The following is an 18,444-nucleotide window of genomic DNA, read 5'->3' as shown; positions in this document are numbered from 1 at the left end:
TTAAAGAGCAGCACTTCACAGGAGTTTCGGCATTTGAACAGCGGCCAATCAGAGACTGCGATTTATTCACAAGTGCAGGGGCAAGCGGAGTCGCTTTTGTTGTAATGGGCAGTTTTAGTGTGGAGATTTTGAGCTTTGAGGCCTCAGCAAGGGGAGGCTTAAGTGAGAGAAGGCAATAAACTGTAGGAATATTTGGTGATTTTTTTTAGATTGTTTATTGCTTCCTTTATAATTGCACAGTTCAAGCAGTAGGGGTGCCTTGCAGGATAGCTGAATGCCCCTCTTGCAGGATGTGGGGAGGCAGGGAGACATCTGGTGCTTTTGACGACTACACCTACAAGAAGTGCATCCAGCTGCAGCTTCTAACACTCCGCATTCACGAGATGGAGCTGGAACTGGGAGTGGATGAACTCCAATCACAAACAAGAGGACATCTGCTGATGCTGGAAATCCAAGCAGCTCACACCAAATGCTGTAAGATCTCAGCAAGCCAGGCAGCATCTATGGAGTCTTATTCTGACTCATCATCTTTTTCTCCAGTCCTGAACAGGGTCACTGTCCAAAATGTCGACTGTACTCTTTTCCATAGATGCTGTTGTGGATGAACTCCAACTCATTTGGGGGGCTGAGAGGGTAGTAAACAGGACATATAGAGAGGTATCGTGCAGAATACAGGAAACTGCCTGTAGCCAGTCATTAAATCCAAGAGCGGGTCCCATTCACGCAAAGAACTGAAGTCAGCGTGTAACTCCAGGTCAAGGAATTCAAAAGAACCCTGCAAGGGAAAAATAGAGATATTAAAGATGGAAATAGAACTGTTTCTGAAGATGCAAGCAAAGGAGTCACCGTTAAGGCACCATTATCTCCTCCTAATTTGGAGCATTGTGTGCAGTATCGGCCACCTACCTGCAGGAAAGATGCAAGTAAGATTGAATGAGTGTAGAGAATTTTAGGAGGATGTTTCCAGGACTTTGGGACCAGAGTTATAGGGCAAGGCTGAACAGATTAGGACTTTATTTCCTGGAACCTAGAATATTAAAGGGAGATTTAATAGAGGATTACAAAATTATGTGAAGTATAGACAGGGTGAATTCAAGCAGGTGTTTATCACTGAGGTTAAGTAAGTCTACAACAAGAGGTCATGGGTAGAGGGTGAAAGGTGAAATGTAGAAGGGGTACAGAAGGAGAGACGACTTCACTCAGAGGGTGGTGAGAATATGGAATGAGCTGCCTGTGCAAGTGTGGATATGGTGTGAATTTCAACAGTTAAGAGAAAATTGGTTACGTACAAGGATGGTAGGGGTATGGAGAACTATGATTTGGGTGCAGAACAGTGGGACAACACAGATTAATGGTTCAGCACAGATTAGTGGACCAATGGGTTGTAGTCTTGTATGATTCTTAGTTGGTTTACAACCAATTAAGTGATATTGTGATGACGTACTATAGAATGGTTAAAACTTGTTACTCTACTGAGCCTGACCAAGGCAACACAAATAATGGAATAATCTGTTACGTGATATTGTTATCTACTTAATCCCACTAACTAACATAATGGACACTCATTGGATTGCCCCCATGTGGATAAAACATGTTTATTTTATTGAATTATTTTAAAGTATGATTTGGCTAAACTAAAATATGAGGGAAATTTGAAATCTGTTTTCTCTGTGTAATGCTGAGATTTCATGTTGTATTGTTTAAATATATATTGGGAGGTACGTGATAGAAGTTGGAACTACAGGGGATCAACAGATTTTTTAGAATATTTTTATCAAATCTTAGAACTGCTACGGTGACTTTGCATTCATGATGAGTTACATTTTGACACATCAGTATATTTTTCCTACCACACTTTTCACTGATTCCCTCCAGCCGTTTCTCCTGGGCCCTCCTAGGTATGAAGAAATACCAAATGTGCATTTATGTAGTGCTCATTGGTTTTCAGAAATACTTCAGGCCACAGTGGAGATGGAAACATCTTTTCAGGCTTATGTTTAGCTTAACTTGGATCAATAAAAGATGGGCTGTAAAGGAAAAAGAGCACCAATGGTTCATTGAAAATTTAAACGGCCACAGTTTTGGAAATAGTTTTATTCTGGGAAGTTGCCTTCACAGGCAGAGCCAGCATTTAACTGCCCATCTCTAATTACCATTGAGAAGGTGGTAGTGAGCTGTTTCCCTGATCTACCACAGCACAATGCTGTTAGGAAGAGAGTCCAGGATTTTGACCTGGGGACTATTATGTATTTCCAAGTCAGAATGGTCTGTGGCTTGGATGGCAACTTCTTGGTGACCATGTCCCCATGCTTTTACTGTCCTTTTCTTTTTAGTCGGCAGAGGACAGGAATTGGCAGCTGTGGTCTGAGGGGTCGCTGTGAGTAGTTACAATGCATCCTGTTGATAGTGCAGACTACTGCTACTGTGCATCAGTGTTGGTGTGAGTGAGTGGCTGTGGAAGTGGGCTGCCATGTCCTGTCTAGTGTCAAGTTTCTTGAGTGCCGACAAAGCTGCACTCAATCATGCAAGTGGAGAGTATTCCAACACACCCTTGACTTGAGCCTTGCAGACAGTGGACAGGTTTTGGGGACTTTGGAGATGAGTTACTTGCTGAAGGATTACTAGCCTCTGACCTGCTGTTGTAGCCACATACTGTTTATGGCCACTCCAGATTAATACCTGGTCAGTGGTAACCCCTGAATATTGGAAGTGAAATGTTTTACCTCTTTTACTAACCACCCTGACTATTTATTTCTTAGCCCAATAACTGTGTTTCCCTGGTTCCCTTTTCTCTCACTTGAAGCTATTACTTGTTTCTTCAGTTCAAAAAGCTTGATTGACTGCTATTGCAATTAAGTGAGCTGAGACTGTATGCCGTTTCAGTGAGAGATGAAGTAGAATTGACATTTCATAATCTTCGTTGCGTAGAAGCTTTTGGCCATTGATGTGTTATATTGAATCTTTGCAGCAATAACATTGTGTTGAGAGAAGGTACTTAGATCCCAGGAATGAAAATGGATTTTTGTAAAATTTTATTTCATGGTCAAGGAAGCTATCAGCCTCGATAATTGTTAAAGTCAATGATCATTTCACATTAAATGATGATAAAACAATGCCTTAAAGGAAAAATCAACAACAACACACAAAATGGTGGAGATGCAGTATTCATCCAGAACCCTAGATTAAAAGCCTGAGTTCAAATCCTGTAATGGCAGTTGCTAATAATTTGGATTTTTTTTTTCCAAAATAAATGCTTTTGCTCAACAGTGATCACCACAAAACCACTAGTTTGTCTTAAGAAAAAATCCATCTGGTTCTCTAATGTGTTTCAGCAGAGGAAATTTTCAATCCTTACTGGGTCTGAACTGTCTTTGAAGGCAAGCTCACATTGTGGGTGATTTTTAAAATGTTGGAGCAATACCGTCAAATGTTGAAATCTGCCGTGTTTATAGATTCTGGATTCCTTGTGGTATTCAATTGGTTCAGTCAAGAGCTGTCCAAACTTTTCCTGAAAGCTCCTTGGGTAAACTTCTTGTCCTTGGCATTGCTTTCTCCTTTCTTTTGACTTTGACTAAATTGCACCTTGTTTAAGACTTTGCCCAGGAAATAGATAAGGCACAAATAAACATTCTGCTGGTGTTGCATATGTAAAATAAAAACAGAAAATTCTCAGTGGATCGGGCAGTATATGAGACAAAAGATACAGAGTTAAAGTTTCAGATACTGAGTTAGTGTCTGGTAGATGATGTTGAGGTCATCTCTAAATTTCATAAATTTTGTACGTTGCTATAAAATATATAAATAAAAGTCTAATCTTGAGGTTGATGGTTGTACTCCTTTGGTCAATTGTCAGCTTGGATTGCTTGATAAATTAGATATGGTGCAACTCAAACTACCTGTGTCTCAATATCACCAAGACCAAGGAGATGGTGGTGGACTTTAGGAGATCTAGGCCTCATATGGAGCCAGTGATCATTAATGGAGAATGTGTGGAGCAGGTTAAGACCTACAAGTATCTGGGAGTACAGTTAGACGAGAAGCTAGACTGGACTGCCAACACAGATGCCTTGTGCAGGAAGGCACAGAGTCGACTGTACTTCCTTAGAAGGTTGGCGTCATTCAATGTCTGTAGTGAGATGCTGAAGATATTCTATAGGTCAGTTGTGGAGAGCGCCCTCTTCTTTGTGGTGGCGTGTTGGGGAGGAAGCATTAAGAAGAGGGACGCCTCACGTCTTAATAAGCTGGTAAGGAAGGCGGGCTCTGTCGTGGGCAAAGCACTGGAGAGTTTAACATCGGTAGCTGAGCGAAGGGCGCTGAGTAGGCTACGGTCAATTATGGATAACTCTGAACATCCTCTACATAGCACCATCCAGAGACAGAGAAGCAGTTTCAGCGACAGGTTACTATCGATGCAATGCTCCTCAGACAGGATGAAGAGGTCAATACTCCCCAATGCCATTAGGCTTTACAATTCTACCGCCAGGACTTAAGAACTTTTTAAAAGCTATTATTAATGCTTTTTGAGATAGTGATTTAGATGCATATCATATTTTTTTTACTGAGTTAAGTATTGTATGTAATTAGTTTTGCTACAACAAGTGTATGGGACATTGGAAAAAAGTTGAATTTCCCCATGGGGATGAATAAAGTATCTATCTATCTATCTATGTCAGTGGGGTGACTTCCCTTCAAAGTTAATCAGCTGCATTTCACCACACCCATGTGACAAGGTTTACCATACATGCTATCAAAATTGTCCTCAGTTGTAATTCACTGTTTTCAATATTTAATGTTTCATTGGTATATGCAGAGTAGTTTCTCCATACTTTCAGTATGGAGCAAGTACTTGTGATATTTGATTCAAGTGCAAAATAGTCATTAAACTGCTGCAAATAATAGCCATCACTTTTTATCTTATGCCTCAAGAAAGCAGTTGATGTGAAACAATGTCCTATTAGCAGATAAACTTTAGAAGAGATGAATTTGTCTGAAAAGACTTTTTCAGAATGTGCGTCACAAGCTCTTTTGCTGAATTTTTTTTTGCAAGTTCTGTTTCAAGGATGTTGCCAATTTGCCTTGAAGCAACTGCATTTTCTAAATGAAATGTTGAGCTGTCAAAAAACCAGCAAATTTTTGTCAAATGCAAGTTGCGTTGGAAAATACTCAGTTAGCTCAGGTACTAACTGCAGACGTAAAGTTCTATGTTCAGCTCAATTAAAAGAGTATAAGAACTTAGATATAGAAGCAGGGATTATCAATTATCAATTGGAATATCCATACCCAAAACCTAATTTCCTTTCCTTCTGCAGATATTGAGTGCCCTATTTCCTTGGCTAATTTTATCTTTCAAATTGCTGCATTTACAACATTTAGTACAATTAATGATTATTGAGAGATTAAGTTGCAATGAATAAATAGGCAGAAAAGTGGAAAGATTGTTCAAAGGGGGACTGTTCTCATTGAGAAGAGGATTTTTTAATAGAGATGAGAGCACAGGTAAAATGTGAATTAGTTGAGAGTCCAGGTATGGAATTGCTATGGACAGGATGTAGCAGGGAAGTGATGATTGATTCTTGTGTCCAAAAGACAAAATTGATAAGCACTGCTTTAGAGGAATTAAACTGGCTACTGTCAAAGTGACGGCATTTTCAAACCATTTAGTGTAGTAGATTAAGTATAAATCTTGTCTTATGCAAATAAAGCAGAAGAAGGACCCCACTTATTAAAGTGAGCATTGTAAAAGAAAACGTTTGAAGATGAATGAAAGTTCTGGAATTAAGCTTTGAAAATAAATGACAGAATAAAACAGATAGTTGTGGATATCAAAAGAAAATTTAATTAAGTGATGAATCTATATAATTTTTGCAAAAAAATTGATATCCTTGTTTTCAGTCAAGGAAGAGACTGAATTGAAGATGATAATCAAAGAATGAGATGGTTCTGCCTTTATTATTAACAATATTCTGGAAAATGCTGGCATAACATTGGCTAGAAAAACAAATTTTATGTACAAGGAGCTTAACGTAATTGCCCTGCATTGGTAACAAGCAATGAAGTAATAGTACCATTCATAATCATCATACTTGTTCAAAGACTTTGTGCAGATGGTGGATGAGAATATTTACAAGTTATAAAGCCTTTTCACTGCAAGCCCCCTCGTGGGGTACCAGAGATGTGAGGGGACAGGACTGTATTTTAAAAAAAAAGATTGAAGGACTTACAAACACGTGGATGATCTCAATAAGAAAGGCAAGTTTGATGTTAATTTAGTGCAAAATTTATACAAGTAAAATAAAAAAATAAATATGAGATGGAGAAATAAAAATGGAAGATTTTTTTAAGAAACGTATATAACTACAGGTAAAATTTGTAAGGAATATGATGTTACGGTTGATTTTTAAAGCCAGAGACCCTGTAATTAAGAGTAATTATCTCCCCTGGAATGGACTAACTCCACCTTTTTTTTTTTGGCATGTTTTCATGGTATGTGTACAACTCACACCCTTCCATATTTTTCAGTGGGATAATGAATCAAAACTGGAGCAAGGAAAATTTGGCAGGAGCTTCCTTATGTCTAAACAAGTGTGCATTTGTACATCTGAAAATTACTGTTCAGTTTGCACTGTCATAACTAATACTGTTGGTTTAATGGTTGCATTAACTACAAATAAGGACAGAATAATACCAATTCCAAAGTTGGTTAAAATGAGGAATTTGAGGAGTTGACATGAATTGATTTTTACAAGAGGGAAACAAAAGGTGTTTTCAAGGAAACATTATTAGGTGAAATCTGTTACTTAAGGTATTAGACAATCCAATATATATTTTTCCACATCGAACCAATATAATTGGTCAATAATTTTATGGAGGAAGCACTTTAAAAGTGCATAACTTTATTGCACATTAATAATAAATATTCAGACAACAGCTTAACCGTAACCATTAAGAAGAAAAAAATTAATGTTATGGATATTTAACCTCTATCCCACAGAAATCTTGACTTTTGCATCTGTTGATATTTTCCTTTGCTGCTGGTCAATATCCATAATCGCCTACCTCAGGCAATTGTGGGTACACTACATTATTTCAGGAAAAGACTCGAGGGCAGCTCTGGGTGTGCAGTAAATGCACCTGTGCCAGTATTCCTCAAAACAAATGGGGTGGCACAGTCACAGAGCTAAGTGGAGCCAACGTCTCAATGTTTCAGCAAAATGGTATCAATTATGACCTTGGGTGCTGTCTGTAGAAGTTTGCATATTCCCTCTGTGAGCACATGGACTTCCTCCAGTTGCCTCTGTTTCTTCCCACATCCCAGAGAAGTGCAGATTTGTAGGTTAATTGGCCACTGTAAATTGTCTCTCGTAGGTTAGTGAATGATAGAGCCTAGAGCTGATGGGAATGAAGGGAGAATAAAAGTTAGATTAATGTTAATGGGTGTCTGATACTTGGATGGAGTGTATATAAAACAGAGCAGCACAGAAACAGGCCCTTTGGCCCACAATGTCGTTAATGGCCATGATGCCAAATTAAACTGGTCCCTCCTGGCTCCAGTGGTCAATATATTTCCTGCCTGTTCATTTGTCTGTCTAAATGCCTGTTAAACATTGCTACAGTATCTGCTTTTATAGAACCCGTGGCATCACATTCCAGGCACCTACCATTCTCTGTGTTCAAGTCAGAACATTTGCCTCATAGATCTCCTAGAAAAATATTGCTACCACCAGCCCTAGTAGCTATAAGCACTGGTCTTACATCTCAGTTAGCCCATTTAAAAGCTATGCTGAGGGAGTGTTTCTTGGCTGAGAGTTATGTATTTTGAAATTCCATTATCTGATGCTTTGTTATTCAGTACAAGATTAAGATTCACAAGGATGTTTCAGCAACTGAGAGTAACACACACAAAATGTTGGAGGAACTCAGGAGGTCAAATGGACATCAATGGAAAGGAATAAAAAAAATTGATATCTTCCTTTCCATAGATGCTCCCAACCTGAGTTTCTCAAGTATTTTGTGTGTGTTATTCTGGATTTCTGGAATTTGCAGATTCTCTTGTGTTTTTTGTTTCTGGAACTGGATAGCCACCCTATCTTTTCCTCTTACTATCTTCTAAAGCTCTATCAAATCACATCTCGTCATCCTTCGTTCCAAAGAGAAAAGCCCTTGCTCGCTCAACCTACTTTCATAAGATATGCTGTCTAATCCAGGCAACATCCTGGTTTAGAGAGCATGTCTAACATCTAATCTCCTGCGCCCTCTCTGAAACTTCCACATCCTCACTATATTGAAGTGAGCAGAACTGAACACAATCCTCCAAGTGTTGTCTAAGCAGAATTTTAGAGAGCTGCAACATTGCCTCTTGGCTCTTGAAACCAATCCTTCAGCTAATGATGGCCAACTCCCCAGTCTCCTTCTTAACCACCCTATCAATTTATGCTGCAACTTTGAGGGATCGATGGATGTGAACCCGAAGATTCTGCTGTTCTCTGTACTCCTGAGAATCCTGCAATTAACTCTGTATTCTGCCTCCAAATTTGACCTTCCAAAACATATCACTTCACACTTTTGTGGATTCCATCTGCAACTTCTCAGCCTAGCTCTGCAGCCTGTAAATGTTTTGTTGTCACCTACAACAACCTTCCAACACTATCCACAGTGCCACCAACCTTCGTGTTATTTGCAGACTTACTAACCTACCTTTCTGCTTCCTCTTCCAAATCATTTATAAAAATCACAAAGAGCAGTGGTCCCAGAACAGATCCCTGCAGAACCCCACTGGTCACTGATCTCCATCTACAGCAGCCTCTGCCTTTACGGGCGAGTCAATTCTGAAACTCTGCACCCAAGTTTCCCAGGATCCAATGTCTCTTAACATTCTGAGCAAACCTACTATGGGGAACCTTATCAAGCACCTTACTAAAATCCATTAACACCACATCTACTGCTTTATCTTCATTAGTTTGTTTTTGTTACTTCCTCAAAGATTTCAGTCAGGTTTGTGAAACATAACTGGCACCTATGTATGAGGCCACACTCAGATTGAATGAGCAACAATGTGTTATTCCATCAGGGTAGCCTCCAATCTGATTGCATGAATATTGACTTCTCTAATGCAGTAATTGTCACCCCCCCAACCCCTTCACCATTCCCCATTCATGTTTCCCTCCCTCACCTTCTCTGCTTACATGCCTATCTCCTCCCTCTGATGCTCCTCCTCCGTCCCTTTCTTCTATAATCTTCTATCCTCCTCTATCAGATCCCCCCCTTCTCCAGCCCTTTATCTTTCACAATTAACTTCCCAGCTTTTTACTCCCTCCCACAGTTTCACCGATCACCTGCCACCTTATACTTTGTCCTAGCATGTCCCCACCATCTTCCTCATCTTTCTTTCCAATCCTGATGAAGGGTACCAGCCTGAGAAGTGGAGTGTTTACACTTTTCTATAGATGCTGCCTGGCCTGCTGAGTTCCTCCAGCATTGTTGTGTGCATCACCTATATACTAGCTAATCCTAATCAGACTATTGCTTCTGCAAATGGTCGTAAATCTTGTTTCTACAAATGCCCTCCAATGGTTTACCCACCTGTGGATATCAGTGGGTAAAAGTGCAATATTGAGGACTTTCCAACAAGTACATTGACAAGAAAGGTTAAGAGGTAAATTTGCTACTTACCTATAAGTGGGTTTAGTTCAGATAAGCACCTTGGTCAGCACAGACAGGATGGGCCAAAGGGCCTGTTTCCATACCATATGACTCAAGCTGAAGGCATAGTTGAGTGTTGTTCAGTCATTATGGGATAATGAGCTAAGGAAGGAAGGTGGGCTGATGCAGATTTCTTAACCGGAATTGTTATTTCTAGTGCAAAGAGTCAGTTCTTGAAGTAAAGTTATTACTTATTTGATGACTGTACCAAGACAGGATTATTGCTGAGCAACAGGTCAAGGCTTATTGAAATTCAGCTCTCGATGCAACAGATTCATTTGCATCTACCTTCACATTGGCCAAGGACTCTTCTACAGCTCCTATCTCAATAAAGATACCTGAAATATTGTAGTAGTAATCATACTTCTACTCATGGCCACAGCTTTCGCTGGTTTTGTACGCCCCTGGGGACAAATACCATTTTGAGGGGCAACAGTCATGATTTATTTATTATCTGCCCTTTCCTTTCTTGGAGACACATAAGTTCAATGAATCTGATGGGGTTTCTCAATTAATAATGCCACGCTAACCCAATTCTTCACATTCCATTTTTATAAAGATTTTTAAAAAGGAAATCACTGTAGGACTAGTCCTCCTCCTCTGTGTCATGTGATATTGTTCAAACATTTAAATATTAGTCTGGAGCAGCTAATTAACTTCAATGTAAGGAATGGGAAATAACATTTTTGTTGATTTTGGCAGTCTGCAGTCTCTCCTAATCTGGTTAAAATGAAGAGTAAGTTAACTTGTCTGAGCAGTGTTTGTCAGTACACTCCAATAGTATCAACAAATCCTAATGTCTTTGCTGGTGGCCCTGCATTGGATACAAGAAAGGAGACAGCAGAAGCAGGCAGAAAGATGGAAGTTAAAACCCTGGCCAAAAAAAATTCATTCATTACATGAAAGAAGTTGTTTTTAATTATAAGGACAAGGACAATGGGACAGATGTGAAGAGGTCTGAGTCCAATTTTGGGCTCACATCTTAATTTATAGACTTGGACAGTTGAACAATTCATACATAATTACATTCTGCTCATATGCATTTCTTAGATGATAACAGTTTTTAATTATTAGTGTGCAATGTTTCCATAATGTAGAAATGGTGATTTTAGAAGAAATAGGGTGAGGTGTGACATGTTATCTCTGAAATTTCAGTTGTTCTAATTGAACAGAATTTAAAAAAAAAAAAATGTTGGCAGTGGTCATCTGTAATCCATTGACCCTTCTATAACCTTGCTCATCAGTAAAGGCTGAGGGATGGTGAGATTCACCACCAATTTGAATGTAAAATATGTAAAGATTGGTCAATCATGGGGGACAAGCCTAGAGACTGAACAAGGTGCCTTTTGTTGGTTACTTTTCTTCAGGGTGCAATAGCCCATATGTCAGCAACGGAAGGCGTTTCTTTGTTACTTCAGCAACATTGGTCTGGTGTACCAATTAATGTAAAAGTAGACAGTAAATGAACAGGAACACTGCAGCAGCAATTCAGTGCAGATATTCACCCTCGTTTTAAATTAGGTGAGCTGTGCCCTACATTACAGTCTATGTCAGAAATTAACATCTTAAATTGATGCCAGCTTGAGGGGTCTTTTAATAAAAATTCATTGACAAGGAGGATTCAGAATCTCATTATATTTTGCGAATCAAATTTAAAACAAAACATCCAACCAGAACAAAGGTTAACATATTGTGCAGAGACTTCTCATCAGAATAAGTTCTGGCGAAGGACATTGACCCATCTTTCTATCTCTGATCTTTTGATAAGTCAGCATAGCTCTGCATTTCTCCTTCTGCCTTTTTCTCACAGTCTTAGCATGATATCGTTTTTTCTGTTTATCTCATGATTTCAGATTGATTGTGAGCTATTTCTAATGTTTAAGTATAATCTCCGATACTCCGTATCTTAAGTGTATTCATTTGCAAAATGCACCATGCATGTAGTCTGTGACCCCACAGGTCATACCAAAAGTAAAGTCGAGTATAGTCTTGCACTGAGGACCATCTGGAACTACTAAAGATCAGCTGGTCTATTCAGGGTCAAACTGCAGGAAACCCCATCAGTATCCTTGAAAAGCTCCCCAGGAGAATCTAATATTATTATTCTAAAGTCTGTGTTTTTGTCCCCAGTGTTAAATATTATTTGAAATATATCCACCCAGCACAACAGTTTACAGAATCTAATATCCTCTGTCCAGGTTCAAATTCTTTTAATTTAGTTGCAAAGTTTATCTGTTAATATTATTCTTTAAAAGGAGTACTTCAATTTTAAAAGCAAACTGACAATTAATTATTAAACAAAATAAATGAACAGTTCAGTAGACGATAAACCTTCAGTGGCTTTAAAGATTCTAAATTCGCATAAGTTCTTGTCATGTTCCTGTTAAATGATGATGCTCTCTTCAGTCAAAATACATTGGAAATGAGATTATATTTTCACAATACAAAGTATCTTGTTGCATGTGTCGGGTAGAGAGGCTTAGACTTGTCTAAACTGCCGGTTAACTGTCGGCTAACTATTACTTGGATTGCACTACCTGTATGTATAATCTATATTTTCATTTATATTTATCATTATTATTGTTATGAGCAGAGAGACAACATCTGCCGGAAGTAAATTCCTTGTATGTGCACAGGTACTTGGCGATTAAAGTCTGATTCTGATTCTAATGGTTGCTGTTTGCTGCAATGGGGCAACAAAAAAAGTACTGAGAATGCAGCAGAACATATAATCCAATCCTCAAACGTTGCCAAGCCATACTCTCTGCTTAAGTGGATGGAATGCACTGAACCATTTTCAAATGGTTCACACCACTCCTGCTCTTAAACCCTTAAAAATCTAATGAGCATGGATCTAGCTAAGCTATAATGTTGGACCTCAAGAATAGGTCATAGAAATGTATAGCACAAAAACAGGCCCTTCAGTCCATGCCAAAACTATTCAAACTGCCCTCTCCCATCGACCTGCACCGGAACCACAGCCCTCCACACCCCTACTATCCATGTAACTATCCAAACTTGGCTTCAGTGCTGAAATTGAGCTTACATGAATCACTTGTGCTGGCAGCTCATTCCACACTGTCATGAGCCTCTGAGTGAAGAAGTTTCCCATTACGTTCAATGCGAATATTTTGAAAGTAATTGTTATATATGGATGAAAAACAGCATTGCTAGTGCAAGGAAAGTCTCTTAGCATCTTTATGTGTAGAGCATAATATGACTGATCCATGTGATGTTGGAACAAATAACTATTGGATTAGAGTGTAAGATGGTTATTTTTCTTACAGTATAAATTTCTTATGCTTATAATTTCGAGATAATCAACCATACTTGTGTAATTGTTCAGTGAGTTTTCAGTAATTGCAGTATACTTAATTCTGTGCTTTCCTGTAAGTCTCTGCAGCCTGTATCAGAGTGAGATTCAATTATTTAGCTAATGTACATCGAAAAATAGAGTGAAATGCACTGTTTGCGTTAACAACCAGCACAGCCTGAGGATGTGCTGAGGATGGCCCACAAGTGTCACCACACATTGTGGCGCCAATATAGCACATCACTAAACTTGCTTATTTTATAGGTTATCCTTTATCACTGGAATGTCATTATTTCTGTAGTCAGAGCTGGGTTTTAGTATAAGATGACATGAATCCTTTGTTTTTCTTTCTTTGTTCGTTCTTGGTTCTTGTAACACCTACTAAAATGCCATAACCACCAAGTTTTCATAGAGTTCCTCATTATTTACATATAAAGAACCTCTGGATCATAATAACACCCAATAAACCAATGTTTATTATGTGTCTGACTTCAACATTATTTTATTAAAATAATTAAGTCAACTTTCTCAGTAAGAATAATTTGTTTAGCACTTCAAATAGTTTAATAGTTAAACAATGGATTAATGTGAAAATGGATTTAAAATATAATTTTTATTTCATTTTAGATTACTCGCAGCTGTCCTGAGAGAACTATGTTAATAAATGCACAGAAAAAATCTATAAATGGATTAGGAAGGCATTGTCAAGGTGTCTTTTCTGGCCATGTGCATAAGACATTATTAAATTATTCTCTAGAGAATAATGGAAGATTACATTCATATGACCTTTCAGGCTTGACCTTGATGGTAAAGATGGTATTTTAAATACCAGTTGTTCATGTAGTTCAGAACTGTATAAAATTATGAATTGTATCTCCCAAAAAGGGCTAATATATTGACCAATTCATCCAAACAGGCAACTTTTGGTGATTGTAAGAACCTGAAAATTATTGAGGGCAATCAGAAGGTTCTGGTTACTGCTTAAAAACCTTGTCCTTAACTCAGAGTACAGCTGACCCCCGTGTTATTGCTGTTTTGGTTATAGAAATTCGCCCTCAGAGGATTCACAAATCACCACCCACCATCACTACTGAGATATGAAATAAAATTCACTGTTGTGGAGCTTATGTGCAAAGAAATTAAATTTACACAAGACTTCATTTTCCCATGAATTTAGTGATACATGTGCAAATGAAATAGCTTTGAATTGTGGGAAATAGTGATATGGACTGTTTTCTAGGAATGCAAATCCCCACCCATAATGCAGGGTTTGCCTGTTGATACAGTTCAGAAAATAATTTTGTGCCGATATCATTATTATATGCATGAAGCTTGGGCTGGATGGAAGATTACCCACTGCAAGGTGTTGATTCTAGCATTTGTTATGTATGTTTGTTTGAAAAAAGAAATTGGTATGACTTCAATTCTTATTTTCTGCAACATCTTCATCCCAGCCATATTTCCCCACACACTTCTGCCTTCCCAGCACCAGTGTCAGATTAGCCTATTTCAGTTTCTCGGCTAGTGTCATCTGGAGTACTCCAAAATAACAGGGTGGAAGAAACTGTCTTGCAGGGAATTTTGTAAATGCCCTTTCAGGATATGAGGCTGTTTTCCATTAGGAAGTACTTCATGTTGGCGCATGGCCAAGTGGTTAAGGCGTTGGTCTAGTGATCTTGAAGGTCACTAGCATGAGCCTTAGCTAAGGCAGCGTGTTGTGTCCTTGAGCAAGGCACTTAACCTCACATTGATCTGCAATGACACTGGTGCCAAGCTGTATCGGCCCTAGTGCCCTTCCCTTGGACAACATCGGTGGCTTGGAGAGGGGAGATTTGCAGCATGGGCATCTACCGGTCTCCCATACAACCTTGCCCAGGCCTGCACCCTGGAAACTTTCCAAGGCGCAAATCCATGTTCTCTCAAGACTAATGGATGCCTATTTTGGAGCAGAAACATCCACTCACAGATGATGGCTGGGTTTGAATGAATGAGACTGATAATTGAACCTGTGCTCTCCAAGATAGAGTACAAATTTTTGCACATATTTGATCTTAATATTATTTTTAATAAACTGGATTTCATAAAAATCAGCAGTACTCTGCACTACAAGCAGAGTACTTCAATTTGACATGTTTGTGAAGACTACCTACTTGTCACAAGGTGATTTGATATTCATGAATTTTACAGAATCCAGGAAAAACACCGGGAAATTCGGGAACGGCAGGCCCGCGAACGAGACTATGCTGATCCACAAGATTTGAGCAGAACCTATGGATCTGAGGATGACCCAACATATGCTGGCATGAGTTGGTATGAATCTTCTGCAGACATCGGACGTCATCTAGTTTTAAACACCAGACCACAGAGTGCAAGGGAGGAAACACAACCAATGGAAGCAGTCTATGCCCAAGTGAATAAACCAAGAAATGGGAAAATTCCAACTAGTGAAAGGTAATTGGATGTATTGTTTTGACTGCAGTATACTCTGAAAGGATTCCTGCAGGATCTGCTTGTGTCCTCAGTACTTTCAAAAGTACGAAATGCTTTCTAAAGTAGTGAAATTTGGTATTCAAATCATTCATTACTGTACAATTCTGGTGTAAGCCAAGATCTCCAATATACCAGGGTGCATCAATCTCCTGACAATCCTTGGTGTAGTTAGAACATTGAACATAGATCCATGTGGCACTGGACAGGCCATTTGGCCCATGATATTGTGTAGATCTTGACACACATTAGAAATGAATTTGAAGATTTCCATGGCAATAATCTGGATGCAAATTTATGTTGGCCGCTTCACCTTAAAAATAACTACCATTTGTGCATGGTTCACAGCACAGTTAATTTGAATTTTCCATAATAGTATTGGGCTGGAGAATTGAAGAATCCTAATGCTTGAAATAATAGTTAATTGGTTACTTTTTTTTGTTCTTTCCAGTTTTGTTCCTCTTGCTGTTGTGAAGCCAAATGCTTTTCAGTGATAGGATTCCAGGTGCTGAACAGTTTCCAATGCCCTGCTCAAGTGAAATGTTATTGTGTCCCTTTACTTTGGGGGTAAAAAGAAAGTGGGAAAGGATTGGGGATGTAGTGAAGTACATGTTTGTGTCTCAAGTTTTTACTTTGGATTGTTTGTGGATAATGGAGCGACAAAATGAAATTGCATACTTTTGGCACACATGTAAAGGGAAATATTATCACGGCACAAAAGAATGTAGAGCAGCACCAAATATCAGCGGGTCGGATCCCTATTGGATTTGTTTGCACAGAGTCTCTAGACTGGGAAGGAGTGTAGCCCTCATTGCAACAGAAACAGATGGTTTCTTTTCACCTGGCTTATATGAACTAACCTTGTGAAAGCATTGAATGAATTTTACTTCTGTGTTTAACCTTGGACTTGATAAAGTAATTTTTTTTTTTATCAACCCAAACTGGAATCAGATTCCAAGTCATTCTAGATTTCAGCTACTCTGGATGTTCCCCACTCACTTTGGTCATATACTGAATGCAAATCACTGAAAAATTGGTAGGTAAATATTCCTTGATAGGAATTGTTACGCTCAAAAAGGGCATAAGAATAGCCAACTAAAGCAGAAGGCAGCAAGACAGATGTAGTATTTGGCCTCGATTATGCAGCATCCAAACACTGTAAAAGTGTCTTAAGGCTATTTCTCAGATGGTATCAGGCATGAGTATAGCTGATGAAATGTACCACTTAAGATTCAAACTGAGGACAGTTTTCAATTAGTTAACTGTATGATATTGGCTATTATAACTAAATATATTTCTCAAAAAAAGATTAGAGACAAGGGCACTTACGTTATTTGCTGAACTTAAATGTTCAATGATGGGAGTTTGCAAGTTGTTTCAGGATGCATGAACTCAGGTTGATGGAATGGCCTAACTCCTGCTTAATAATCCTGTGAACTGGAAAACAAAGTGTACCTCTCAAATGGTGTACTATCATCCGATATTTAAATTTTATGCGCTTAAACAGGTACTGCATTGGAGGAAATTACCTTAAAATTATGAAAATGTTCTTTAAAAAGGAAAGCAGGTGGAGTAAATCCTAACAGACTTCTATGTTTAACTCCACCTCACCTGGCAATTGTGAACGAACTACTCCACATTCACACATTTCTTGTAACTATGAATGCATTATTGATACTGTTGTTAAGAGCGCTGTTTTAGTTGGAGATATTTCATGTTGCTCCCAAGATACTATAATCACGTTTACTTATTAAGTTAGTGCTTGGCAGGCACTCAAAGCTAGAATTGGTTTTGATTCCAGAACATTCCATTTTATTTATCCAAGTTGTACCAGATAAAGTTTATAATATACTAGATGAAGTTTGTTGTATTTTGTTTCTGAGATCTCCTTAGTTTATCAAGTCGCTTCAGGAGTAAGTGATCCATATTTGTTTGTGTAATATGCTTTCGCCCAAGTAACTGTAAACTTCCTGTTTCAGCTTGTGTTCTTATTTCTATGTAGTGTACCTATGTCTTAAAGAAATAAAAATCCAACATAGTATGATGTAGTTCATTTGCAATTCTGATGACTTGCTCATTTTTAAAAGCCAAAACAATTTTTGAAGTGTTGGGACTTTAGTTTTTGATTAGAGAGGAAGAATGCACAGGAGATGGGATTGAGGAAATGTACTTCCTCTCGAGGTCCATGAGACAGGATATACATGGGTCCCACCCAGGAACAGAGAGTTATAATAGTTATTCTTGATGACTACATGCTTGTCAACAGGCATCAACTTTGTTTTTCTTTTCTGTAATCAAGACAACTAGTCCTATGATCTGCAGTTTTCTCATAGACTTTTTAATGCTGCGATGTTTTTCATGTATAATGTACAGTGATTCTTGACCTACTCAGTTATGTCAAGTGATGTAACGCTCCTTGCAGATGAACTCCCAACCATTTGCTGTAAACTGTAGCAGCATAAAACAATAGTTCAAACAAAAACAGATTTTTGACTGTTTTGGCTTTGCATTATTAATCATGGCAGAAGTAACAAGAGTTCGCCAATTTTTTTTCTTTCTCTGTTTAATTCAGCTTTACTGTGTTTACAGCACTGCCAAAATAAGTCTGTATTGGTACCAACAGATGTGCTGGCATACAATTAGTCGGAAACTTATCTTTAAGATTACTGCTTATAGTTGTGAGCAGTTACAGAATTTCTTTAGGGTATCAAGTGTTGCTGCTATCAACACAAAAGTATCAACATTTTTAGAATCATTGAACCCTTTACTTTTCCCTTCAGCCTGTCAGTAATTATTTGGTAAGTTACAAGTCTGTGTCAGAATTGTATGATAAGCTGTTCATAACCTCTTTGTCCTCTATTTCAGAATTGTATGTCTAATTAATTTGAGAATTGCATCGCGCCTGAAAATTTTCCAGTACTCTAAATTGGAGACAACAATCTTAG

General features: G+C 38.4%; 1 protein-coding gene across 5 annotated transcripts in view; it reads left to right on the top strand.

Annotated features, from left to right (window-relative positions):
- The window catches only part of LOC140732326 (partitioning defective 3 homolog), an 838,958-nt gene that overhangs the window by 737,893 nt on the left and 82,621 nt on the right, over positions 1 to 18,444 (top strand). For all 5 annotated transcript variants that reach the window (XM_073054817.1, XM_073054816.1, XM_073054819.1 and 2 more), the window contains one exon: positions 15,200 to 15,463. In XM_073054817.1, coding sequence (XP_072910918.1) covers positions 15,200 to 15,463 — 264 coding nt within the window. The remainder of the gene's footprint in view (positions 1 to 15,199; positions 15,464 to 18,444) is intronic.

The sequence above is a fragment of the Hemitrygon akajei genome, chromosome 8 (assembly GCF_048418815.1).
Source record: "Hemitrygon akajei chromosome 8, sHemAka1.3, whole genome shotgun sequence".
NCBI lineage: Eukaryota > Metazoa > Chordata > Chondrichthyes > Myliobatiformes > Dasyatidae > Hemitrygon > Hemitrygon akajei.
The sequence above is the reverse complement of the archived record's forward strand: the minus strand, read 5'-3'. Positions and strand labels throughout refer to the sequence as shown.